The sequence below is a fragment of the Zonotrichia albicollis genome, chromosome 4 (assembly GCF_047830755.1).
Source record: "Zonotrichia albicollis isolate bZonAlb1 chromosome 4, bZonAlb1.hap1, whole genome shotgun sequence".
Lineage (NCBI taxonomy): Eukaryota > Metazoa > Chordata > Aves > Passeriformes > Passerellidae > Zonotrichia > Zonotrichia albicollis.
The window spans coordinates 36,867,954-36,893,010 of record NC_133822.1 but is presented as its reverse complement, the minus strand read 5'-3'; the positions used below and the strand labels follow the sequence as shown (position 1 = coordinate 36,893,010).

Sequence of the window (25,057 nt, the reverse complement as noted above, 5' to 3'; positions counted from 1 at the left end):
TCTCATTCAGTGACAGAGGACGTTGCCTTCTGAGCTCTCACACAAATCATGACTTGGAGAAGTGGCAGGGTTTGGGAATCAGGAAGCCTCGTGGCTTTGGGGAAGCCACAAAACCCTCCTTGCTCAACTTCCCCCTTGTGGGAAAGGGAGAGTTCACTTATTCACTCACCTCGTAAGGCTGCCGTGACAACTGAGGACAGCTTTGGAAAAAAAACTGGCCATCTTTCGTAATTAATCAAAAATAAAATAAAATAAAATAAAATAAAATAAAATAAAATAAAATAAAATAAAATAAAATAAAATTGCAAAATAATAATAATAATTAAAAAAAAACCTAGATTCCTTCCAACCAAAAACTTCCCAAGAATGAAGGCATATATTTATAGCAACAACAATTTAAGGGGACTGGCACTTTCTGTGCAAACCACTCAGGATGACAAGCCTATTTCCCATCGGTCTGTGCCCACACAGTCGCTCAGGCAGGCTGCGAAGACCTGGGCTGTCCCGGGTCACGGCCCGCTGCCACCGGCCCGTCGCTCCCCGCGGGTCTCTGCCCCTCAGCCCGCCGGGCACACGGAGGGCCCGGGCTCCCCTCCCGCAGGGAACCACAATTCCCAGCAGGCCGCGGGGCGGCGCGGGGCGCGGGGCGGCGCGCGAGCGCACTGCCGTGTCCAGCATGGCTACGGTGCTGTCCCGGGCGCTGAAGCTGCCAGGTAAGGGCTGTGCGCCCGGGCACGGACCGACCGCCGGCCGCGCCGGGCCGGACTGCGCCGGGCCGGGCTGGGCTGGGCTGGGCTGGGCTGGGCCGGGCGGGCCGGGCAGGGGCAGCCGCGGCCGGGGCGGCCCGGGTGGCGGGAGGCGCGGGTGCCGCTGCCCCAGGGCTGCGGGCGCGTTGCCATAGCGATGTGGCGATGTGGGGTGAGGCCCGGCGGTGCGGGCGGTGAGGGGCGGCCGGCGGGCTCCGCGCCGGGCCCGCGGCCGAGGGAGGGACGTAGGGGCCGGGGCAGCGTTTCAGGGCTCGGAGGGCGTCGTGTGTGGCAGAGGGGGGCCTGGGCCGCGGCCCTGTGAGGGGTCTGCGCCGGAGGAAACGAAGCGCTGACCTCTCCCATCCGCTCCTGCCGGATTTTACCCACAGAAGCCAGGCCAAGAGCTCGGTAAGTGCCAGTGCAATTACCCAGGTAAATGTTTAAAGCCTGCCTGCCGCCTCTGCACCTTCCAGCCAGAGATCTTCAGCGAGATGAAAGGATATTCAAGCATAAGGGGCTATTGTGTGCGGTGAGCAGCAGTCAAACAGCCATTCTCTTCAGTAAGGAGATTAAAAGGGAATTAAAATACCTTGCCAAACCAGATCTTGGGAGCGTGCTAGTTGCTGTTGGATGTACTGTAGGCGATGTCAATGCACCTGGCTGCATTACCTTCAATGGGAAGAGCTCATTGCACTTCCTAACTGTGTCTTGCCTTGGGGGCAGCCCTGGGACAGAGACAGGGCCCAGCTGAGTGCGGCTGGGAATGGCTTCTCCTTGGCACTGCACACCACATGGTCTGCATGGCCCCAGCCCGAGAGGCTGCACTCACCATCCTTTCTTCCTCCAGCAGTCCCTCAAGGTCCTTCCTGCCATTGTAACCCTTACCAGGAGTCATTACTTTTAGTTTATGTGGTGTCTGTTGAGTCTCATTCAAAGAAATTTTGTTTGCAAGTTGGTTTCTTCCTTGTTTTATACATACATACATATATATATATATACACCTTTGTCTAAATGGGAGGGAATACATTCCCATGAGGAAATCTGTGTAGGACGAGTGCAAACTGGTAGGTGTAGGTGTGTGCATTAGGGTGTGACCAATGGGGAACTGCAATAAGAAGTGCAGATCTCTTCTGGGACCTTTGGAACCAGCATGATCTATTTGATATCTGCTGTTGGGAAACACTGATTTGGAAAAGGATTGTAACAGGCCTTGCAGCTGCATTTAAGAGAACAGTTCTTGCATCAGTCCTCAGGTTGAACTGCAGAGATCATGTCTTTCTTGTGTGTTTAATTATTGAGAAATGCAGCTTCCAACAGCAGTGAGAAAGCAGAAAGCCTATTGCTATATCTGGGGGGGGGGGTTGCATCTCATTAAATTAATTAAAAATCAGTATAGGCTTAGAAATATGTCTGCAGTACCCAGTGACTGGTGCTTGCCAACTGCCAGAAAAATAAGCAGGACATGAAATTAGTACAACAGGTACTGGAACCACTGTGCCATCATTGGAATAATGCACTGAACATTGCACTCGTCTAAAGTCCAAGATCTGCTCTTTTCACTCCAAAGTGAGTGCAAATAAAAGCCTTCCCCATCAGTCGAAACCAGGAAAAATAAAATTATAATTAATATCTTTGAAGCCATCAGCACAAGAAATGAATAATTTATTGTCACTGGGACCTCATTTGAACACAGATCACCTAATGGGTGCCTTCTTTCCAGACCATGGTCGCACAGTGATCCTCTGTTCTTCACTCAGAGGTCACATTCTTCTGCTGCAATAGTTGCCTGTGTGAAAATAGCATTTGGCAAATACATGGGGGATTTTCAAAGTCATAAAGTGTGATTCAGAGACCTGCTGCCCTTGAAAGCCAATAAGTTGGGGCGTTTCCCCTCAGTTCCATCTTTGAAAGCCTCCATCGAAATCATCGGTACTTGCTTTTTCTGGAAAAAGAAAAAGGAAATCCAGGGTGATATGACAGTAACTTGGTCTGATTGTAACCACAGCCACTGAATGGGAACTTGCTTTATCACTGATGCCATGGAAGAAATGGAATATGATTTAGAGCAGGTCAGAACAGAGGATGCTTTGTTGACTCTCCCTGTAGGGAGGGAACACAGAGCTATAGGGAAATTGACTTTGCTGATACTAACTCCATACCTGTGAGGTGGATGCAAGGTTTGTATACACTTGGGGTCTCTTTGGAGGACAGATAACAAAGTGTGGGTTACACACACCTGGTACCTACGTAAGGCCACAGAACTGCTGCTTGCTTTAGCACAGAGTATGATTTCTCATGAAGGCTGCACAGTGGTTATCCTTTCAGGACACATGGTGAGAGTTTCACCAAGAGGCCAGCTCAGATCTTACCATTTCTACTTCCATGATGGGAAACTGAAAACTGTGTGTATTCCCTGACAGCTGGTTACTTGCAACAGAGGCAGTTTTAGCTTTCTGTTGATGGACAAACTGTTTTCCTCCAGCCTGAGCCTTGTTGTTAACCAGAAAGGAAAGAATTTGACTTCTGAAGCACTTAAAAATAAATCATCATTCTCTAAAAGGTGTGAGGCTGCTTGTGTTTTCACACATTCTTTACTGGTTTTGTGTTTGTGCTTTTCTGCTGAAAAATCATCTGGGGGTGAATAGTTAAAGTCAGGTGTGTTACCCTGTTTCCCACAGCTAGTGACCTAAAACTCAGATGAGGAGTCATGTTCCTTCTGCTCTCCCTCCAGCCCAGTGAATCATGATTTACATGTTCTCTGCACCCCAGAACAGCCTTGGGAGGCTGAGCAGAGCACATGCTTGCCAGCATTCCAAATGCATTCCCAAAACACTTACAGATTGGTTAAGGTTCTCTCTGAACAGTAGGAGATAAGTGTTTGAATCCTCTGAGATGAGCCATACAATTGGGTTTTGCAGGTGCTAGATGAGTGCTCCAACAGCCTTTCTTAAAGGGCAATGTCTTCCCTTCTTTTGACTTAAAAAACCCCAAAACTCAGGGCACTTTATGCCTGAGTTTAGTGAATGGCTGTGCCTTGTGGGTGTGCTGGATAACCTTTTGGGGAAAGATAAGGTGAAGGAGTGCCAGTTTCTGATTCCTACTCTGGCTTAGACATGAATTGAGACTGAGCAGCTCTCTGCCTTATAGCTCTCCTGTACTTCTCCAGATTCTTAGCTATGTAGATCATCAGAAGCTGTCATTACTGTGTAGTAGCTGTTTTGTAGCCACTGCTCAGTGGTTCTCAGTAGGGCAGGTGTTCCTGTTGCAGGTTGTGGTTGATACCCCTGTCAATCTCAGCATCTCAGTCTCTCAGTTCAAGGAGTGGGTGAGCCATATTTTCAAGGTCCTTTCTGTCTCCAGAAAGAGATCCAGAATAAAACTGTTGCAGATAAATTTAATTCATACCAATGCTTTCAGTTGCATCAAGGATGATCAGCAGGTTCCAGTCTTTTGGTTGACTGTTTGGAATTAAAATAATCAAACAAAACATTGTATATGTAAAGCATAATTATTCTTTGAGTTGTTTTACTCAAAAAGTCACCAGTTTCCAAAACTGGGAGCAGTCTAGTTAACACAGCTGTCTGACTTTGACTTCCCAGGTTTAATACCATTTACTCTTGGGCCAGCCACGTTTGTTTTTCATGCCATTCTGACCTGTCTTGAACTGGCACATCTGGATCTGTTGTGAGAAGCTGCAAGTACGCTGGCAGTGAGACCTCTCTGGAATTTTTTGTTTCAACTGTCTTTCAGTCACTTTTTAGCACAACCTACAGTATTACATACCTGTGAAATGACACTGCAACCTCTGAGCAGAGATGTGTGCCACCAGGGTCAGTGGCCTTCTGTGCACTTATGGGGTGGAGCCAGGGTTATCAGGACTTCCTGAAAAGCCCACACTTTGAGCACATGTTTAGAGCAGAGCCTTGTGAAACAAAGCAGTGTGTCACAGGGATACACCAGACTGACCCATAGAAATGCAGTATCTCTTGGTTCCTGCTTCCACAAGGAACTGTTTTTTGAAATGTATATGTGCACCAGGTTATTGAGTCTTTTGTAGAAATCCCTGATTCAAAAAGGAAGAGTCTGTCTTAGATATGTGAACATGTTGGATATTTTTATTTCCTTCTGTTCAGTGTAGCGGAGTTGTCCTGGCTGTTCCACCTAATGTGGGGCATTTAATTTTTGGTGGGATTGTAAGTTTTTCTTAAATCCTAAAAATGAAGCTGAATACCACTTGTAAGTGGTAGATGAAGGGAAAGTGAAGGTCCTTTTGTGGGGTGAGAAATGAGGAAGAACTAAGATACACGTGCTGTAAAATACACTCTAGATTATGCAAAATAGCTGTGTTGCACTAACTAGGTACTACAGTACATCTGTAACTTGAGTGTCTTTAGCAGGAAAACCAGAAGTAAGGTGTACTGTCTTAGTCAGGAAAAGTAATCATGAAAGCCCTAAAATTTCCACTTTGTAAAGCCTTCCCATCATCTTAGTGTCTGAGAGGGGTTACAGCTTGCATATTTTTGCTTATTAGCTATGCCTTGCATGTACCACTTCAGGAATCTTCAGGCACCAGCCAGTTCCTGCTTCAGATCAGCTTTAAACAAAAGGAAATGAGACAGATACCTGGGATAGCAAGGTCCCGCCTTGTAATCAGAGAGAGAGAGAACCAGGCTGAGACTCTGGAATTCTTAGAGCATTGGCCATGGCTCCATGCCCAGCCTTGTGGCACAGGGCAGCTCCCTGAGACGTGACCCTGGACTCGTAGCCCGGGGCAGTGACTCTGCGTGATCTTTCTGTCCCCATAGCCAGATGGTGCTGGCCTTAGGCCAGGGTGTGTCACCAGCTCTACACCTGCCCTCACCACACTCCCTGTGTCTGTCCAGCGCTTGGGGGAGGTTGTGTGTGCTGGGCACCTGTGCAGGAGACACCTAAAGCTGAGCTACCTTCCTGCACCACCACCTGAAGGGATCAGTACCGAGTTATCTGTCTTGGCCAGGCTAAGCACAGACTGTGGGCTCTGCTGGGAGCAGGAACAGAGCAGGTGCTCTGTGCTTGCCTCAGGCAGGAGTTGGAGCATTCCCTTTTGCAGAACTGAGCCATGCAGAGAAAGTGGTTCCTGATTCCTGATTCAGATCAGCCTGATTCCTCCAGACATCAGCATGTTACTGGTCCAAAGGGGCAAAACTACTTTCCCCTCATCTTCAGGGAGACTTCATTCTTGGGATTTCTGCTGGTCAGAGTGACTTTGAGATATGTACAAGTCTCTTTTCTTAGCTTGGCAGTGGAAGAAGGAGTCAGGATTCTGCAGTTGTAGGTTTTAAGGTTTATTTCTTATCTATAACATTCTTTGGTTTGCTGAGGTCTGTTTAGCAGGTTAGACAGAGGCACACTGACCACCCTCAGAGGTGGTGTTGTCTTTCATGCTAAAAACTACATGTACATTATTTACAATAGCTTCTTAATACTTATCACGTATGTTAGACAGTGAGTTTCTACTTTAAACTAATATAAAAGTGCTAACATCACCAGGAAGATGGAGGCTAGGAAGAAGAAAGAAGGACAGGGCACACCTAAATTCTTTTATCTTGGGACTCTGAGCTTCTATTCTAAAACTCTAAAAATTTACTTTTCACTTTGTGACAGACTAACTATTATTCTACTTAAACTTTCTTGACTTGTAATTCTTCATATAAAGGTGGTAATTTGCCCTGTGGGTCAAAATCAAAGTCGCAGGTGTCTTGGGCTCTGTGCCAAGGTCTCTGAGCGTTTTGGCAGCAGCTTGAGCTATCCAGGACAGCTAGAGAGATGTCCTGGGTTCTGGCACTTCATGTTTCATTGCTAATGAAGAAAGTATTAGAATTAAATCAGCCACAAATTCCATATAGATGCATGCATACACATACATATATGTACACACACACACACATCTGAGGAAAAGAAACTGTCAGCATCTTTTCCCCCACACATGCTACTGTGAACCATGGAGAGAGAGACCCTGTCATTTCTCTCACACTTCTCAATTGGAGCCATGCAAAATGCAGACTACTCTGTCATCCTTTCTGTATCACTCCCTACTGCAGCCTTTTCTCCACTGAGATCCTGCAAAAACTCATGTTTATTGTCTCTCTCCATCTCTCTTCTCAGGAAAGAAGAGCCCAGACCTTGGGGAATATGATCCCCTCACTCAGGCTGACAGTGATGAAAGTGAAGATGACCTTGTACTCAACATCCAGAAGAATGGGGGGGTCAAGAATGGGAAGAGCCCCCCTGAAGAGATGCAGGACCCCGATTCTGATGTGGAGGTCGGGATGACAAAGCAGCACACGTCAGAGAGCGCTCCTGAGGGTTATCCTGCCGAGACAGCTGGGAGCTTGGAGCAGAAGGCTGCTCCCTCTCTCATGCCGTACCTGCGCACTGCCATCTTTTTGCTCACTGTGGTGATCTCGATGATTCTTGTGCTGGTGTGCGCATTTCTAATTCCCTGTCCCCCTAGAGACTTGCATAACACCTGGAACCGCAACCTAGGTCAGGGAGCAGGTGAGAAAGCCCCAGGAACAGCATCTGGCATGGGGGAGGTGGCAGCTCCCAGGCTGGGCATCGGTGGGACAGACCTATCTGGGAGAGCCAGGTCAGAGCAAAGGCCCTTCCTCACCACTACAGATGCTCCAAAATAATAGGCAGGTGGCTGTGTCCTGCTCACTCTTGAAGCTGAGGCATGGGGAATCTGGCATCTGCACATAACAGTGCCACAAAATTTTGTTTCTGCCAACATCAAAAATTATTTTGACTCTTCTTCCACCCTGCCTTTTTGTCTGGATGTTGTGCTCTCTTCCGGATGGAGATGGCCCAGCCCAGTTTAAAATACAGTGCCTCCCTTTCTACAGCCTGGACTTTACCAGTACCTCCATGCTGAAGTATGTGGTTGTGTTAGACAGGAGAAGGATAGAAATCTTTGTGTCTTCTAACTAGCTTAACTAACCCTATTCCATTGTCTTTTAGTTCTGCTTGAATCCATAAATCAACATTTAAGATCTTTTGTCATCCTGTATGGGTCACTGGTATCTCCCGTTCTGGTTTCTGCAATAAAGTAACACTGTTTTGTGAAATAATTTCTGCCAGGATTTCCATATGTCTCTGCCTCCTTGCTTTTTGCCCTTGGCTTCCAAATCCAAGCTTTTCATAAGATACATGGCTCCACATTGCCTCAGAAATGGAAGTGGGAAACATGAATCTTTCTCTATTAGCTACTCCATTTCTCCTTTCCCTTTCTCTGACCCAGATGCTACATTTCTGTCTTTTCATGAAATTAAAGATCTTACATGTTGTGAGCTGCCTACCCTTGGTGGTTCCTTGGCAGACTTTGTGAGGCTTGTATATGCACAAGTCTCATTTCTGGACCAGCCCTCTCTCCCAGTGTGAAAAATGAGCTGGGTGGCCTTTTTGACATGTAGTAACTCTGTAATTTTTGCAGGTGGTGTGTTATCCCCACTGGAGCTGTGTGATGTGAACGGTGATGGCCTCCCTGACATCCTCATTGTCTTCACTGCCTTGATGAATGCCAGTGTCATGGGTAAGCACTGCAGCTCCTTTCCATTCCTCTTAATGTGTCAGTAGGGACCTTTGTATGTTTGTCTTACACACAGGAAGAGTCCCTGCCACTGCAAATCCACTGCATTGCTCTTTTCAGAGTTCCTTAAAATTGCTGGTGTACTGTGTCTATGGTTGGTCATGCTTAAAATTTTCATTACAAGCCTGTGCTCCTATACCTTTTGGTCAGCATCATCTGTTTGCTCTTACCTCGTCTTGAGGCAACTCTGTCTCTTTGTCCTGCATTTGTGCATGTTTCACTTTGTTTTTAGAAACACCCTCACTTTGCTGCCTTTTTCTCCAGGTCACTCCATATACTTGCCAGGCTGCTAATTCACAAATAATAGTCTGATAATGGGGCAGCTACTGTGCCTGGCTGTTTAGCAGGTGTTGCCCTGCTTCCTCCTCCAGGCTGCTTTGCTTTTTTGGTTAGTCCTCACACCCTTCAGGTAACATAGCAGAACCTGCTGATGCTGGCCAGCATTGCACAGGGGCTGCCAGATCTGGTGCCAAATCCTGTTGCACTGGGCATCTGAAGCCCTGGAGTTTCTTAGCTGCCTGCTGTGCTGCAACTGCCTATCCTGGCATGGCCTGGTGCCAGGTGAATCTCTTCTGCCTCAGAGAGGTATTCAGGGAGCAAGCATACATTGCACAACCTGAAGAAAATTCTTGGAGCAAAATGCCTTGGATCTTCAAAGAGGTAATAAAGATATTGTTAGAGGATAGAGAAGATGCCTTTCTCCATGGCCCAAGCAAGGCCTGTAGTATATCACAGCAAGTCCTCTAAAAAGAAGCCTATAAACATAGAGAAAACTGTAAAGTAACTTAAAAAATTAGTGAGAAAGGAAGACATGGTTGACAGAGAGGCTGTATTCCATTTATATCAGTTTTACTTGCACGCTATATTTTTACCATTACATTGCTTTTATTTTTTATCCCAGATATACATATGGGCAGCATGCGCTGAATGAAACTGGTCATACCTACTTGCATGCTGGGTTGTAGCTGTGCTGGAAGACAAAAACCAGACACTAAAACAGGTGTAAGCAGATCACAATCCAAAACTCACATAGTTGGATATCAGCCACCTGTAGCCTGTGCTTGGAGCATTCACACAGTGCCAAGTAGAGATAAGCTTGTAATAGGCACCCAGTGGAGTAATCTCCAACACTGTTAACTGTTTCTCCAGCTTGTAGGCACAACAGCTGTGAGCTGCATTCAGGAGTTAGCTGTTCTTGGTCCCTGTCAATGTAACAAAGATAACTTGATCTGGGGCACCCCCTTAGCACAAGCCACATGATTTTCAGTTTGAGAAGAGAGTGAGTTTGACTTAGAGACTGGACTCAGCTTTATGTTTAGCCATTGGCCCTTATATGCCCTTTGTGTCATCAGCTCACATGCTAGTGAGATAGAAGTTGGCTTGGTCTGTTGTTCTTTTGAAATGTGTGGGAGTTCATCTTAAGTTGTGATATGACCATACTAGGTGGAGATTAATTGCAATAACCACACTGAAGTCTGAGGGCAGGCTCAGCTAAAAGTTGATCACATTTGGAATCAGAACCAACAGTCAATTGAAACAGCAAACACTATTTTACAATTATTTTATGCTCACTGGTGAATTGGAAAAAGAATGCCAAATTCCACCAATTGGTTGCATTCAATCTGTTTTTCACAGTAATGAAACTCCTTTGGAAAACAAAGGAAAGTGCTCTCAGACCACCAGTCGCTCTCTGTTGCCTTCAGAATTACAGACAAACCAGCACTTTCATCTGAGGTGACGTCTGCCTTGGGAGTCAGTTAAGGTTTCCCCTTGCTGCTAGATGTTTTGTTGAGGGAGAGGGGATCAGAATAATGTCTAATTTGACAGCAGTAAATTTCACAGGAGGAAGACACCACAACTGAGCACATTGTCCCCAGGAACTTGGTTCTCTCTGCCCAGGGGCTGACCACATTTCTTGCAATGAGCTCAGGTTTTCATGATTTTCTGGGCTCTTGATTTTCAGCCCAACTTGTTTGGAGGTCACTGCTGGGCTCTGCAGCAGAGGAATTGAGCCATAAGGTGACATTTGACCTTTGCTTTCAGGCGGTGTGGATTTGTCTGTCTGAACTGCTCAGCTGCAGGAGTTAGAGCTGGATCTCCAGCACAAGGACCCAAGACAACGTGGTCATAGTAATCCCTCTGACACCAAGGGATCATATTCTCTCTTTCCTGCTTCTTCTAGGTGTCTCTAGACCCTCTGTAACTGTGGTGGCACTTTCTGGTATGAATGGCAGCACCTTGTGGTCCATCCAGCTTCCGGAGGAGACGCAAAGTGTGCAGTGCAATGGGCTGTCACTGGGGGCAGCTGCAGGGCCTGTCTGCCTTGTTACAGGAACATCGAAATTCCTCAGCCTTCTCAGTGCCTCCACAGGTAAAGTCAGCTACCAGCATATTAGAAATGTGCTGTTGCTTTTTGTTTAAAGGACTAATAAGCATGAATGATTTGGTTCTGACACATCATGGTGGCTGTTACTTCATGACACGAAATGGAGTCAAAACTAACATGTTTCTAGTTACACAGGATAATAGAATCCAAAATATTTCATCTCTGTGGCAACATCTTCGTCCTACATCTCAGAATATTTCAAAGTGTTAATCTTAGCCTGTAGCATCCCCATGTCATAAAGAATATGTAAAGTCTGTTCTCATTAGCATTGAGCTGCTGGTACAACTCAGGACCTTCCTAACAGCACTGCAAAGCTGAACAGCATTCTTGGAGAAGTTACATAAGGATATACACAACATCCAGGAAACCTTGCAGAGAAGTTAGGCCCATAGTTGAATTGATTAGATATGAATGAGTATTGCATTTTTAATCACTTGATCATGTACACCTTTATTCTCTGATTGCTGTTTGTTCTCCCACATTAATTCATTGGCAGAAATAGCCATAGGTAAGTATAGGGTTGCTTTTGGATTCAACCAAAAGGTACCTTGAAATTGGCCAACTTTGGGATGGAGGTGTGTGTTAATATTACAGTTAGGTTTTAATGAACCCAGTTCATCCAAGGACAATGATTTCACCACAGTTGCTGGCTCTGCAACAAGACACCTTCTCCTGTCTCCCCTGGCTGAGCAGTGCTGTGCCTTTATCAGCTGCACAGTACCATCAGGTTCCCCTCCCTGCAAGGATTTCTGCAGTGTGGCCATGGTATTCCCACCCCACCTTTTGTTCCATCACCTTTAGTAGGTGCTATGGTTGCAGTTTCAGGCATGCCAGTCACATTCCATCCAGGGAGCAGCAACTGTATTTTACCCAATTATTTCCATACTGTTAGAACTTCTGTTAGGATGTGAATATAACTTCTGAAGTCTCCTCTAATTTTACCCCCAGCTGTTTTCCCACACCTTTCAAATGCTTTTAGGGACTTGGGTTACTTGCACAGTGTTTGCATGGTCAGGACTGTGAGCTGCCTCCTTTACCAGCAGTAGCAATGTACAAGTTTGGCCCTTGGTTTACTTTGTCATTCAGTGGCATCCTACAGAAAAACATTTTTAAAGATTTTAAAAGCAGAAAAACATTTTTAAAGATTTTAAAAGCAGAAGTGTTGGCAAAAGAATGATGAAAAACTAAAAGCATCAAGTTTAATTGTTGCCTTTTTAAAATGTTTATTTGCAAGTTTGCAAGTCTGGTTTTACTGGGTTTCCAGCTGGGTCTGTGCTGGACTGCTGAACCATTTGACATCACGTCTGTTAACATGCTTTCCCCCTGAGGTGGAGTGAGCATGTCATGCTGGAGTGGTAATTTACTGCTGGGAATTTAACTGAGACACAGATTTGCACTCTGAATATCAGAACTGTCCATCTGTTTCCTTTCCTCACATTTACCTAGCCTTTACTGCTGGCTGAGGCAACAACTGCTGTCCTGCAGAGCAGCACTCTCATTTGGGTTCTCCTTTGTAAATTGAACCTTAAATATTCTCTCCTATTTCCGAAATTATTTAGGGCTCAGGTCTTTTATAGAGATGCTAAGAAGGAAGCACAGCAGGACTTGAGGCCTGACTCAAAGGCAGTCTGAAGAAATGCTGGGAGAAGAATTTTGCTTTCGACTGCAGTTTGTCTCAGTTTGTAGATGTGTCTTTCCCCTTCACACAGAATGGGAGAAATAATTTCTCTTGCTTCCTTTTCAACAAGGTTTTGTGGAACCCTCTAGGGATGCCCTCTGGTTCCCCAAGTACAGGTCTCTTTCAAGCTGTTCTTTCCACAGGCAAGACCATCTGGACACTAAACTCCATTCATCTTTCAAGTGGGATCCTGGCTGCACCAGCTGCAACTCTTCCAGATGTAGATGGAGATGGCATTAGGGATATTGTTGTTCTGGTTCTTACAGAGACACAGGTACAGCATATCCCTGCTCAAGGTTTGGAAGGACCTTTACTATTTGTGTAGAGGAAAAACAGACTGATGTGGAAGGACTGTAACCAGAGCTGCAAGAGCCCCTAATTTTCATTCCCTTGGATTTTGCTGAAAAGCACCCTTTTTCTTCCAGTAGCTCAGAGCAGTGAGATAAAACAATAATGACACTACCTGCATTCTTGACAGCTGGGAATGAACAGAAGGGTCATTATGTGCACCTCACTGAGACTTGAGAATTATCTGTTTCTGTTCAGTGAATGTGTGGTTTGAAGTGAGTGTTTAGCAGCAGTGTGTGGATGGATCTCTGGAGAAAGGAGCAGTTAGCTTATCCAAATGAAAGAAATGCTTTCTTTTATTAATTAATTCAGATTAATTGTGTGATTAATTCAGATGCAGATTTCCTTTATGCTTATCCCTCCCCACAATTCTAACATTGTTAGAGGAGCTCAGATTTTTGAATTCCCTTTTATATTTGATCCATTTGTGTGAAGAGAAAAACATGAATGTAAGATGCCTAGGAAGCCAGACTGAGCAAAGAGAAAGCAAACACTGTCTAGACCTTGCTGAGGGGGAAATTATCAGTGCAGCTTCATGCTATGGGGTTGGGAGAAGATTCTGAGTGCAGAGGTGCTTGAAAGCACTGATAAAAATCTTTGCCTCTCTCTCCTTGCAGCCTGATGTGGTTTTCATCTTGGTATCAGGAAAGACTGGAACTGCTTTGGGTGGGCCTGTGAGATACAGCACCAATGGAGAAGGGAAAGTGATTGGCCCTCAAGTCCACATCACCAGCCGGGGAGCCATCTACATCCTGTTTGGTTTTGGTAAGGTGCACCTTGCCTCTGCAGTACTTCACCTTCCTGAGAAAACATCTGTTTTACCTAAAATGGTCCAGAATGTCCCTGGGATACTTGTGCCATGCCTTCTGCTGTAAAATCTAAGAGGGCAAAAGCACAAGTCTCACTGCCATGGTGTGGAAAAGTACAGGAGCACCAATACCTGCTAGTCTCAAATACTCTGGAGTTTCCCAAAGTCACATCATGCCAGGGAAGTTCCAGCTCTGGGCATTTCATTGCCTTCTACCACAACTGCAGTGGTCCCAATTACCCTCTGTTCTACTGGGTTCTCTTTTGCAGTCAGGATCCTCATCTTTACTCTTTCTGGCAGGTAATGTTCAGGCTGTTGCCCTGAGGGATATCTTTACCCAAGCCAGAAACCGGGACAACTTTCCTGCAATGCTGCAGCAGGAGGAGCCAGAGTGGGAAAAGCGCAGATCTGTCAACCTGTCAGAGCTCATTGACATTTACAGGTACAAGATGGACTTGTCATCTTGCTCCTTCTGGGAGAGGAAGGGAAGGGTAGGCACTTATTAGTGTTCCTAGAGGGGTTTGCTTCTACTTCAATACTGCCCTTCTCTTCATTGTCCAGTTGATAACTGGGGAATACTGTGGGGAACCTGTCATTTCCTCCCTGTCCTCTGGTTGTCCTAGCCAAAGAAGTGCAGAGTATTGTAAAAGGGAGTCCTTAGCTTCTCCTGCTCCTTGTTCCTTTCTTCAGCCCCATATGCATTGCTGAAGGGAAAAAGAGGCATTCCCAGCTAGTGGAGTCTCTTTGGGAAGCTCAGTGTGTGTGGGCCTGGATTTCTCAGCACATTCTTTACTGCCCAGCTGTGGGGCCGGTCTTGATAGGAATAAAGGGAGGGGGCAAATGTGAACTCACAAACTTCATGCTTTTTATAGTAACTCATGATATTCAAAAGACCCCACGTTTGAATTTAGTTCACTTAACTGAGGAGCCCACATGACTGGGGAAAAGATAGACTTCTCCAAGTATAGTTCTCATCTTTCATAGGAATTGCCACAGGACAGGCAGCTAGTGCTGAGATGTGCAGATACAAGCCTTGATCTCCTCTGTTTTCCATTTGTGCCAGTGGGGGTGTTGACTTTCTGCAGACAGTGAAGACACCTGACACAAACTGCAGCAACCTGCTCATCACAACCAAAGAGAGCTTGATCCTGCTGAGGGGACAGGACCTGGAGCGCCGCTGGACCCTGGAGCTGCAGAATATCAGCAGGTTACTTGCTGGGAACATTTCTCTGTCCTTTTTCTTCCTGTACCATTTCTCAGCTTTCAGTTCTAAGCACGTGTGTTCCTTAGAAAGCAATTGACAGTAATTCTCCAAGTCTGAAGAGGAATCTAAGTACTGGAGGTGTGTGTTGTTGAGCCAAGTGAGGAGGTCAGGAGGAGCAAGGAACAGAAGACTGGGAACTTGAGCTGTATGCTTGTGAATGATCACAAATAAGGGGCTTGATTCAGGTACCCAACACTGAAGTAAGGGGAATAAGGTGGCATTGGAATTTAGTGGATTACTGATGTGTGATTCAGCCCACTTGCTGTCCAGGGCTTCAGTGGAGGGGATCAGTTCCATTAGTAATGTTAAAAATTTAAAACAGGTGAATGAGTATGGCCCAGAGATCTTAATGTTCCTTGAAAGTTGAAAATGAGCATTTTGATGGCAGTCAGCATCTATACTAAATGTAAACCTTAAAATAATACTGCTCATCCTCTAATTTCGCACATGGAAATTAAGTAATTTTCCAGATCTTGTGGGTTGGTAATAACCAGCAATTTCAGTGCTCCCAGTATGAAATATTTGCAAAGGGCAGTTGGGCACAATTGAGGGAAATTACATGGGAAACAATTGCTTGTTCTAGTATTGAGAATAAAGAGAGCATCTCTCAGCTCTGTCTTACCCAACTGTCAAGAGCATAAATGGGAAGAAGGCACTGGAACTTCATTAAGGAAAAGAAAAAAGGGTGTTCAGCTATCTTTGATATTCAGGTAATGTCCACATTCTTGAGGGCTGATGGGTGACATAAGCCACAACTTTAGGAATGAGTTATGGCTAGTTGATCATGCCATGGGGAAAGAAGTGTTTTGGACTCAGAATCTGCAGACTTCTGAATGTGTCCGGCATCGAGTTTAAAGGGCAAATGTGTGTAAAGTGACTAAGCAGAGCCACTTCATAGGTGCTGTAGAATCAGTTACACACAAGAAATTTCTAAATGGATGCAGCATTAAATTGGAATGCACAAATCAAGAAGGGTTAAAAACCATTCTTTACTAGTATGGTTGAGGTTGGAGTGCACCTCTGGAGGTTTCCTAATCCCACCTACCTGCTCAAGCAGACTCCAGACAAGGCGCAAATTACTCAGGGCTGTGTGCTGTCAGGTTTTACATTATCTCTGAGGACAGAGACTTCACAATGTCTCTGGGCAGCTAGTATTCAAGGCTGCTGCATTTTCCCATTCCCTGACCTCCCAAGGGACAGAGTACAATACATGTACAGGAGCTGGCAGATAATTATTGAAAAATAATGAAAGCAATTCTTGTTCTAGGCTACTGTGCTAAAGTCCTGGACTACCTGTTTTCTTGGAGTTAAGAAAGACAAAATTTACTACACTGAATGTATTGTGGGCAAGCATTTAATTAAGAGGTTTGTTTGGATTTTTTTAGAACTTAAGTTCTACTTAAGCATCAAATTCAGGTCAGGGATGTTACCACAGAGTCAAACAGAATGAATTCCTTGTTAAACAAAGCTTACAAATCCAGCTGTGAGCACTCCTTTTCCTGGGTAAACCTGCCCCAAGCACACCACTTCATCCAGGCAGACTGAGTGCACGCCTGTGGGAATAATTTCTGAGAAAACCAACATGGCTACTGCAGATGTGCTGCATTTCCAGATAACTTTTGACAAGATCCCTGGAAAACCATAAAGGAGAATCAGTAGTCATAAAACAAGGGCGAAGTTCAAAGACCATGAAATTGAGTAAGCAGTTGCAAATTGTGTTGTAAATGGATGTTTCAGATGAGAGAGGATTAATAGCAGGTTGCTGGGGGGATTACTGTTGGGCAGAATAATTACTAACCTTCTGGTTCATTTGAGCAAGTGCCCAGGGGATTTTTCGCTTGATTGGTAGCATCCGATGTACTTACATTTGTGTGCATTCTGTTTGTGGGATCTGCCACCAGCTGTGACCCATAAGGGCAGAGGCACCTTAGGAGATGTTTTGAGTTTGTGGTCATAGGATAGAATTGTCTGCTCCTTCCTTTTGCTACTGGAGAGCTTTTGAGCTATAGGAGTGTCTTGTGAGGCTGCCTTGAAGGCAACACCTGGTTGCCAGAGGTATCTGTAAAGCAAATGGCATTGTTTGATGTCGTAAGTATAAACTCAAGCCACTGTGGTGCTGTGGTATTACTGTTCAGGAACCATTCTGTCATGCATGTTTTAAAGGGGAAGACGGAAAAAAATTGGGAAAAGGTCTGGAAAAAATGCCTTGACATGGAAAATTTTAATTATTGAGTTTATATGATCAAAGAGAAGCCTGAGAGGTGAATTCATAAGCGTGTGTAAGAAATAGAAGCTAACAGGCATAGCAAGAACAAGTGCCTTGGAGCAAAAGCCATTCATGTTCAGGAGAATGAAGATGCAGGAATGTTTCTTTGGGTGAAATTAATCATTAGAACTAACTGTTATGAGAAGTGATGAATTCATCTCGTCAAAGATGAGGCAAAGCCAGCCTACTGATACCTGGTTAATTGGGTGAAATACAGAAATCTGTCATAAATAAGATGAGGGAGGATATACTCTGATCCTGCCTTGCCATAAAATCTCTGGTTCTGTGAACTTTGTGGACTCAATTGTGCTTATTTAGAATTGTGCACCTAGCTGTAGTGAATTGAAGGAAGTCAGAGGCAAGGCTTAGAAAGCTAAAAGCAAGAAATATGGTTAAAGAGCAGTTATAATGAGAGATATTAATGTGTTATGTCACCCACAAGTGAGAGGATGAGAAGGGGCTTCATTTAACCTGCTTAAAGTCACCAAAAGGCTTGTAAACCTGCCAGCAGTAAAAATACAATACAAGGAGTCATGGGCTGACATTAATGTTGAGTTTGTTAAGATCCATCTCACACAGCTAAGGCAGCCTGGGAAATCCAGTTTCTGCAGGAGGCCAAATGTGCCAATGCATTTTGGAAGGGCTGGGTAATTTTATATAATTATAGCAACAACAGTACAAGTTATCATGCAAAGGACAGGATGATAGTGTACAGGGGGATAAACAGATGTCTACACAGTCCATCAAGCAATGCCCCCCACACAGACAACTCTGAAGAATGGCTGAAAAGCACCGTGGGCCACTTTACCATTTTGCACTTTGCTGATCCACCAACAAATGATTCCTGACAGTCACAATAGTTCTGAGTGAATGAAAGACCTTATTTAGCATGACAAATCCTGTCATTTTAAAAGGCAGAATGGAGGATGAAGGCAGCTATTCTGCCTCCATCTGAAATTGCTTTTTTTTTACCATGGGGCTGAGTGTTTCTTTTTCCAAATTTACAGCCAGCCTGTACCAGGTTACTTTGGTGCTGACCAAACTCTGGACTTCATGCTGCAAGCACAGACTGGAGATGGGAACAAAAAGGTAAAACAGGTGAAGGCAGGGAGGGCAGTGGCAGCACAGGAGTGGGGTAGGCTGGGTAAAAAGCGACAAACATTCTCTGGTCCTTGCTTTTCCCCTCTCTTTGGCCGGCACTCCTTAGGGTGTGGCCACAGACATGAAAGGGAACAGCACAGGCCATGCCTCTGAAGGGGGCTCTGCATACCCATGCCTTGGCATCCATTAATGCTCAGTCTCTCCCTGCCTTGAGGTGGTGGTGATAGATGGCAAATCTGGCCTCGCTGTTTGGAACCAGGAACTTCCATGGCAGAGGCAACAACTCGATGCGCTCTCAGTCATGACTTTGGACAAGAAGTCTGTTTTTCTCTTCTGGGCTGATGAAACCAAGCCTGTGTTACGAAGTTTGGTAAGCATGCATCTTTTCTTCACTTTGAGGTTTCTCTGTGGAGCACATGCAGTGTCTGTCTCTTATTCCTATTGTCATTGAACTTGAACCTAATATATGAGAAGGCTGTCAGGAACATCTCTTACTTGGACATTCTGACTTCTCTGAGCCTGAACACAGGAATTTTCGTGTGCAAATTCTTCATTGTAAAGCTTTGTTGACAGAAATTTTGCATCCACAAACCCCAAAATTTGTGAATTTCATTTTTTCATGTAGCACTGAGGAGTTGTACTGCAGATTTGTTCCCAGCTCAGGGTGCTCCTTCTGTCCATGCAGGCACACAGTTTGGCTTTGAGACTCAAACTTCCAGACTGTAGCTTTGCCCATCAAGCTGCATATGACAGAGCTAGATTTCAGCCTTATCAAAGAGAAATTGTAGAGCAAATTCTGTTTTGGGGAAAAAATGGTTTCAGGATTTAATCTTTGTAAAACCACAGGTTTTAATTCTTTGATCCATGTAAAAACAACACAGTGTCAGAAAACTTTATTTTTTTGACAAAACTAGACCCCCCCTTTGCTAACAGTTGTTATGTTTTTGTGTATTTCATTCCAACAGCAGCCTGGTCCCAGACCTGAGCGCCCAGGGCTGCACCACCTCTATCTCCTTCATCCTGTTTTTCCCACAGTCCTTCTGGACCTCACCAATGCAACAGACAAAGTCATTGCTTCAGCGGGTGAGTACAAATGGAGGAGAAACTACCTGGACTAGAAATAGAGAGATGGAAGTAGCTGTGAGAAACAGTGGGCTGCAGTTGTGCCTTTAAAGGGAGACCAAAGGTCCACCACATATAGCATGGCAATGGGAAATAAGATTCATCTTTCTTCTGAAGGAGCATCCTGTCCACCCCCTACTTTGAAAATACAAGACCCACAAAGTTTCTTACATGTTTAAGCAATGGCAGGTTTAATGCATGTTCTATACCAGAGAAATTTTGTTGCTTTCCATGGAGCTATTTTGAATTTCATGCCGTGCATAAAAAATCCCTCTGTGACTTTTCTCTGTCACCTCAGATCCACTTCTGCTTTTGTTGGCCATCTCCTGCTCTTTGGGATAGGAGCTGTTCTACTTCCTCTTTATTCTTGTAAAGAGGAATCAAAATATATAAGTGTGTTTTCAGGGAAAAGTATATCTGGATTTAACATCTATACAAGATTGTACAGTCCCTGTTCAACTTTCTTGCTCTTTCTAAAGCCATTCAGCAAATAACCAGCCTCTTGTGCATGGGAGTGTGGGATAAAAGATAGTTCATCCAGAACTAAGAGAAGTAGGCCAGGAAGCATAGAAAAACTGCTGCATAGCAATAACATCTAATTGGACTTGAATCAAAAACACAGTTCAGGCAAGAACAAATAGAATACTGTTGTTACAGGATTTTTTTTAGAAACTAGGATTTCTGAGGTCTGTACAGATCATTCTGCAGTGACTGGAGTCACCTGACTTGCCAGTGCTTTACAAATTTCCAGTTTATATAGAGGTAAAAAATAGCTACTAACAGGTGTGGGAAGGAGATCTGAGAGTGAACTGTGTTCTTGAAACATGCTTATATCCTGTGTCAAGCCCAAAAACATAACCTGGAACCAAACCCTTCCTTTTCTGATCTATATTTCAGTTTCTATCCATGGAAAAAGATTAAAATAATATTCCCTCATCAACTAAGGTACATGGAATTGTGAAGTCAGACTGAATATGCTATCAGTCTCGTGGATATTTTGATTGAGTAAGGGCTATAACATTTCTTTTAGAAGAACCATAATAATTTCCTCCTCACCACTGTTTTCTTGCCCTTTTCTGATGGACCAGTTGGAATTAATGACCTCCAAAAGGATGCATTTCACATCACTGTGACAACAACTGCAACCTCTGAGAAGCAGCCAGGATTTCTGTCGGTCAGCAAGCTGGGCCTGAAGTGGGCCATGATGAGCCAGGGCCAAATGGTGTGGTTAAAGGACAGCAGGGCTCCAAAAATCAGCCGTGGAGAAGTGAGGCGATTTCTGGCCCGGATGAAATTTGCTGACTTTCCTCAGAAGGTGAGATTGTGCAGGAATCCCTTATGAAATCCAGGCCTTTGAAAACATCTGATCTCTTCCCTACAGACACAGTTAAGGTGCTCTTTGGGTTGGAAGGAGACTGGTGGGATGCAAAATGACTGTTTGCAAGATGACTTGCTGCCCCTTTGGGCATAAGATGGACAGATTGTGAAGCAAAGATGTACTTAGGCAGTTGAGCACAGCACAGGATCTTAGATAGAAGCAGGGATGATGATCATAAGAGACTGAGAGACTTGCAGAGGGATCAGAGAGGTGGGACTGAGATCACTTGTTTTGACATGAGCAAGCAAGGGTCCTCCATATAGTGGTGCCCAGGTTCTGTTGCTGACTTTACTTCTCCAGACTGGATGATAATCAATTTTGGCTTTAATGTTTGTTTGCATTTCCTTCTTCAGCTCTAGCCTGGTGATTCCTCAGATGTTGGTTGGACCTGTGGCCTGTACTGGGAATATAGGAAGCTGCTCTGTGTATCTTCAGGAAAATGGTTGTGTAGAGGGAATGGGGTCTAAAAGCACTTCCCCTTTCTTCAGCTGTCTGGGGAATGCTGCTGAAGGCAGGTTTGTCCTAGGCAGACCTGTTCTGTAGCAGAGAAACCTTACTCAGCAACTCCCTCTCCGTGTGCTGTTCTTGCATGCTTCCTTCCAGGTAACACAAAAATGTGAATTTAGAGGTTATATACATATATATATAAAATCAGGCTTTATATATATATGTGTTAATTTATACAACGTATGTATATTTTTTGTATGTTTAATTTATGAATGAGATTTAGGACACACCTTTTTATGTCCAGACAGTGTTCCCAAGCAGTCTAACAAGCTCTGTGCCTAGAGTGAGCCATGATGAGTCAATGCAAGTGGTGTGGCTGAAGGACACCGTTATCTTTTTATTTTTGGAGAGAAGCCTCTGGCTTCTGCAGGTTTAGTCTTATCTACGACTTCTCCTGTGCTCTCAGCTCTCTTGTCCATGCTGTTGCCAGACTCAAAAACAAGCTAGTTCTCTGGCCGAATTACCTGATCTAGAGAAAGATGGTCTCCACTGCATCTGCCAGCCCCTTGCACTTGTGTGTTTCTTTCCCAGTTCCAAGTTCAGGACACCAAGTTCACGCATATGTGGGTGGTGTAGAAGCAAAAGGTTCACAGCTTATTTCTCTCCATCCTTAAGGTTTGTATGAACCCACATTTTCACTGTAACATCACACTGCAGTCCAACGGGCAGAATCTCCCTTTGCCAATGTATGACAGCCCCCTTGGGATAGGAGGTCCAGCAGATCCCAAATGTCACTGTAAAGGTCACTCAATCTTGTCACAGAAAAGCTGATTCTTACGCAGCTGCTCCAGGGTTTAGAGGTTCAGAGACAGAACTAGAAAGCTTTTCTGTGCATTTTAACCCTATTCTGAGCTCAGTATTGCCATTCCCTTGCCAGCCCAACCCTGTGTGCAGCTTCAGGAGGAGCAAGCTATCCCTGGCACACATTTGTTCACAGTGTGTTAGGTGTGTCCCGCTCTGTCCCAGAGTGTGCCATTATTCTCTGTTGCATTTGAGCAGCATCTGTATGAATTTTCTTGTAGTAGAAAAGACCATATAAAAGTGAAACAATTTGGTGCCCCGGTAGTTCCCCACCAGTATTTTAGGGCAACAATCCAGGAACTCCTTTCCTAGTATGCCATTCTAAGCCTGGCCTTTGACATTAAACAGAGCCAGGCTGAGATGAGGATTGCAAAGGACTTTTCTGTCTAGCACATGCCCTTCCAGCCTCCCCACATTTCCCCATGAGTTATGAGGTGATAGCAGACTTTGACTCTCCTTTCAGATGGGCACATTAGCCATGGATTTGCTCTGCTGGGCTCTTGACACCTCTCTTTGCTGTATCACCCTTTCCATCATCCCACATTTCTATATAAAGCTTCCAGGATAGCCCTTCAGGTTTAGCTGCAAGCCCCAAGGCTGGTCTTTGGGCCCTGATCTCCTAGTGTCAGAGCTGTGAACAGTTTGTATATGTTTAATGGTATTTTTGTGTAAATAGCTTTGTATATATTAGCACAACTGTAGCAATGGCTCTAGGCCTGTCATTTTCCTCCAGACAGGGTTTAGTGTTTATAGTAGAGCTAGTGTCAGTTAATAGAGCTGCAGAATAGGACTGAAGGTGTGAGGACCAGTAACATATGAGGGATTAAACAGGAGTGTTCCTTCCCTCCTGTCCAGCCACCACCTTGCTGGGAAAGGTGAATCGGCTGTTACCTAAGTAGTTACTTCTGAGATTCTTCCTGAGAGAACTGACATTCAAGAGCAGTGATGTTAGCTCCTCCTTAATGTGAATTCACCCTGCCCACATCCCCACCCCCACCCCCACTGTGAATAAAGAGTCTGTCTGTATATTGTTGGAAAAATGTATTTGAACTGCAGTGAAACAAAATAAATACTGTGTACAGCGTCATGTGTCATGTGAACCAGTGTTTCACCTTTGAGAGATGAGCTTGCTTGGGGTTTTGATTCAGGGGTTGTTTGCAATATTTTTACAATGGACAGAAAGGAACAGATGAATAGAAGTAACATAAAAAGCAAAAGTCCTGCCAAATTCTTAATGGTTACAAAGAAACAGTAAAAAGAGGCAGACAGCAAAGTACCTCAGAATGGGAGATTTCTGGGCAAAAAGCAAGAAGGGAACATGTGGGAGTCATTACAGATAGGAAGGAGGAGGAGATGTCTGAAAGCTATCCCCTATTCCTACTGCAGCAGGACTTTTAATCTGGGGGCAGGGATAAGAGTTTGGGCCTGGAAATTAAGAATAAGCAGGGTGTTCAGAGAGGGTGACAGCTGATCAATATGAACACTGATGGCCTTCACCATAGCACTGAACTGGAGGTGCTGATGGAAGGTCAGTGTGACACCACCCAGCAGTGCAGTTTGCCATCTGGATGGTGCTGACTGTCTGTTCCCCAGTGCAATACTGGAATCAGGACATCTGACTCAACTCTGAAAGTGCTTGGAGACAGCTGGCACCAGCATGTCCCTCCAGTTTCACCCTTGTCAGAAGAGGGCACCCATCACATTGTATATGACCAGGGAGGACCCCCAAACTTCTACTCTAGTTGCCCTGACCCAGTGCCTGCCTCCTCACTCCCTGTAGAGCCTGGAAGAGCTCCCCAAAACCTGCTAACAGTGGTGCCAATGCTTGGTTCAGAGCTCTTGTTCCTCCCAAACCCCACTGCTCAGTCCCTGTACACTCATCTCTAACAGCGATCCTCCCCAATTGTCTGGCCCAAGACTTCATCCAGGTCCAGCTCTGGTTCCCTCTGCAGTATTTTCTGCTGCAGATCAGTGTAGAAGTCGACTCCCTCAGAGACTGAATGGAAGACCTTGCCTTTGGGCTCATAGTAGCTGCTTATTTGCTGTATGAAGCACTGGTGGTGCTGAGGGTGATCCTTGAGGGTCCCATCGTATCCCTTGATGTGGTTTCTTTTGAACTCCAGTATCGTCTTGGTGTAGGTATTGAGAGTGGTGACAGCAGAGGCCATGCAGCAGGTGAAGGAGGCCCAGGCCATGCTGCCAGAGACACACAGAAGAAGCACATGCTGTGAAAAGCCATGTAGGGAAAGGAACACCATGACACCCCAATTCTCCCTAGTTTGCCAGGCAGAATTTACTGGGAACAGACATGAGCTAGAGTGACTAAGGCTCATAGCATTACAGTTCTTCAGTTATCCCACCACAAGATTCTTCTTAAATGAGTGGGATAAATATTGGTCATCCCCATGACAGGGACAGGAGTGACACAGGGAAAAGGGCAGCAGCAACATCTGTAACTGGTCAGAGCAAGGGAGCACAGCTTGGAAGCAAGTTCTGTATTGCTGGACTCTCTGTCTTACTGTGCATGAGGCTTGTCTACCTGAGTGTAACCAAATTGCCATCCTGGTATTCATGTCCACGGGTGGCACAGGGCACTGGAGTGTTTGAGAATCAATGTGGTCATCATCGATACAGCATTGAAATTGAACCTGCACTTTCCATGGGCACCTGCAAGGCTCACCCAACTGTTTCTCAGGTCAGGTATGTCATGTCCACTGTGCTTGGCTGCTTTTTCCTTTAGAGAAAGGCACACTGATCCACCTGCTTTTCACAGCTCCTCTTCCTGGCTCACAAGTGACCCTGTGGTGTACTGCCTGCTTTCCCTCCTTCCTGCACGTAGTACCTTCTTAAGATGGCCTTGGCCTCCAGTGCAGCTGCCATTATAGGCTGGACCAGCACTGGAGATGATGTGGCTGCTGGTTGGGGGCTGAGCTCTGCCCACATCACTAGGCTTGGTGTTGGTGTTGCAGGAACAGGCCCTTTGGCCCAACACTGGTTAGTGAAGATGCCGAGCCATGCAACTTGT

General features: G+C 45.1%; 2 protein-coding genes across 9 annotated transcripts in view; one reads left to right on the top strand and one right to left on the bottom strand.

The window, feature by feature from the left end:
- Positions 1 to 547: 547 nt before the first annotated feature.
- FAM234B (family with sequence similarity 234 member B) lies at positions 548 to 23,119 on the top strand. 3 transcript variants are annotated; one of them, XM_074539491.1, is made up of 13 exons: positions 548 to 713; positions 6,891 to 7,283; positions 8,218 to 8,316; positions 10,556 to 10,744; positions 12,581 to 12,711; positions 13,403 to 13,550; positions 13,894 to 14,035; positions 14,657 to 14,800; positions 18,131 to 18,212; positions 18,439 to 18,594; positions 19,193 to 19,307; positions 20,435 to 20,661; positions 21,078 to 23,119. In XM_074539491.1, exons 1-13 carry the CDS (start codon positions 677 to 679, stop codon positions 21,081 to 21,083), a joined length of 1,869 nt encoding a protein of 622 aa, XP_074395592.1. In that variant the 5' UTR covers positions 548 to 676; the 3' UTR covers positions 21,084 to 23,119. The 3 variants fall into 3 exon arrangements, with proteins under 3 accessions (XP_074395592.1, XP_074395591.1, XP_074395593.1); XM_074539490.1 differs by having other exon boundaries at positions 555 to 713; positions 19,190 to 19,307; XM_074539492.1 differs by lacking the exon at positions 548 to 713 and adding an exon at positions 1,013 to 1,154 and having other exon boundaries at positions 19,190 to 19,307.
- GSG1 (germ cell associated 1) overlaps positions 22,077 to 25,057 on the bottom strand; it is a 110,688-nt gene continuing 107,707 nt past the window's right edge. For all 6 annotated transcript variants that reach the window (XM_074539493.1, XM_026794519.2, XM_026794520.2 and 3 more), the window contains one exon: positions 22,077 to 24,228. In XM_074539493.1, the coding sequence (XP_074395594.1) occupies positions 23,916 to 24,228 (313 nt within the window). In that variant the 3' untranslated portion in view covers positions 22,077 to 23,915. The remainder of the gene's footprint in view (positions 24,229 to 25,057) is intronic.

Coding starts and splice junctions, on each gene's coding strand:
- FAM234B (XM_074539490.1), top strand. CDS start 677: ATGGCTACGGTGCTGTCCCGGGCGCTGAAGCTGCCAG. Junction 8,317..10,555: donor GATGAATGCCAGTGTCATGG/GTAAGCACTGCA, acceptor TGCTTCTTCTAG/GTGTCTCTAGACCCTCTGTA. Junction 12,712..13,402: donor TGGTTCTTACAGAGACACAG/GTACAGCATATC, acceptor CTCTCCTTGCAG/CCTGATGTGGTTTTCATCTT.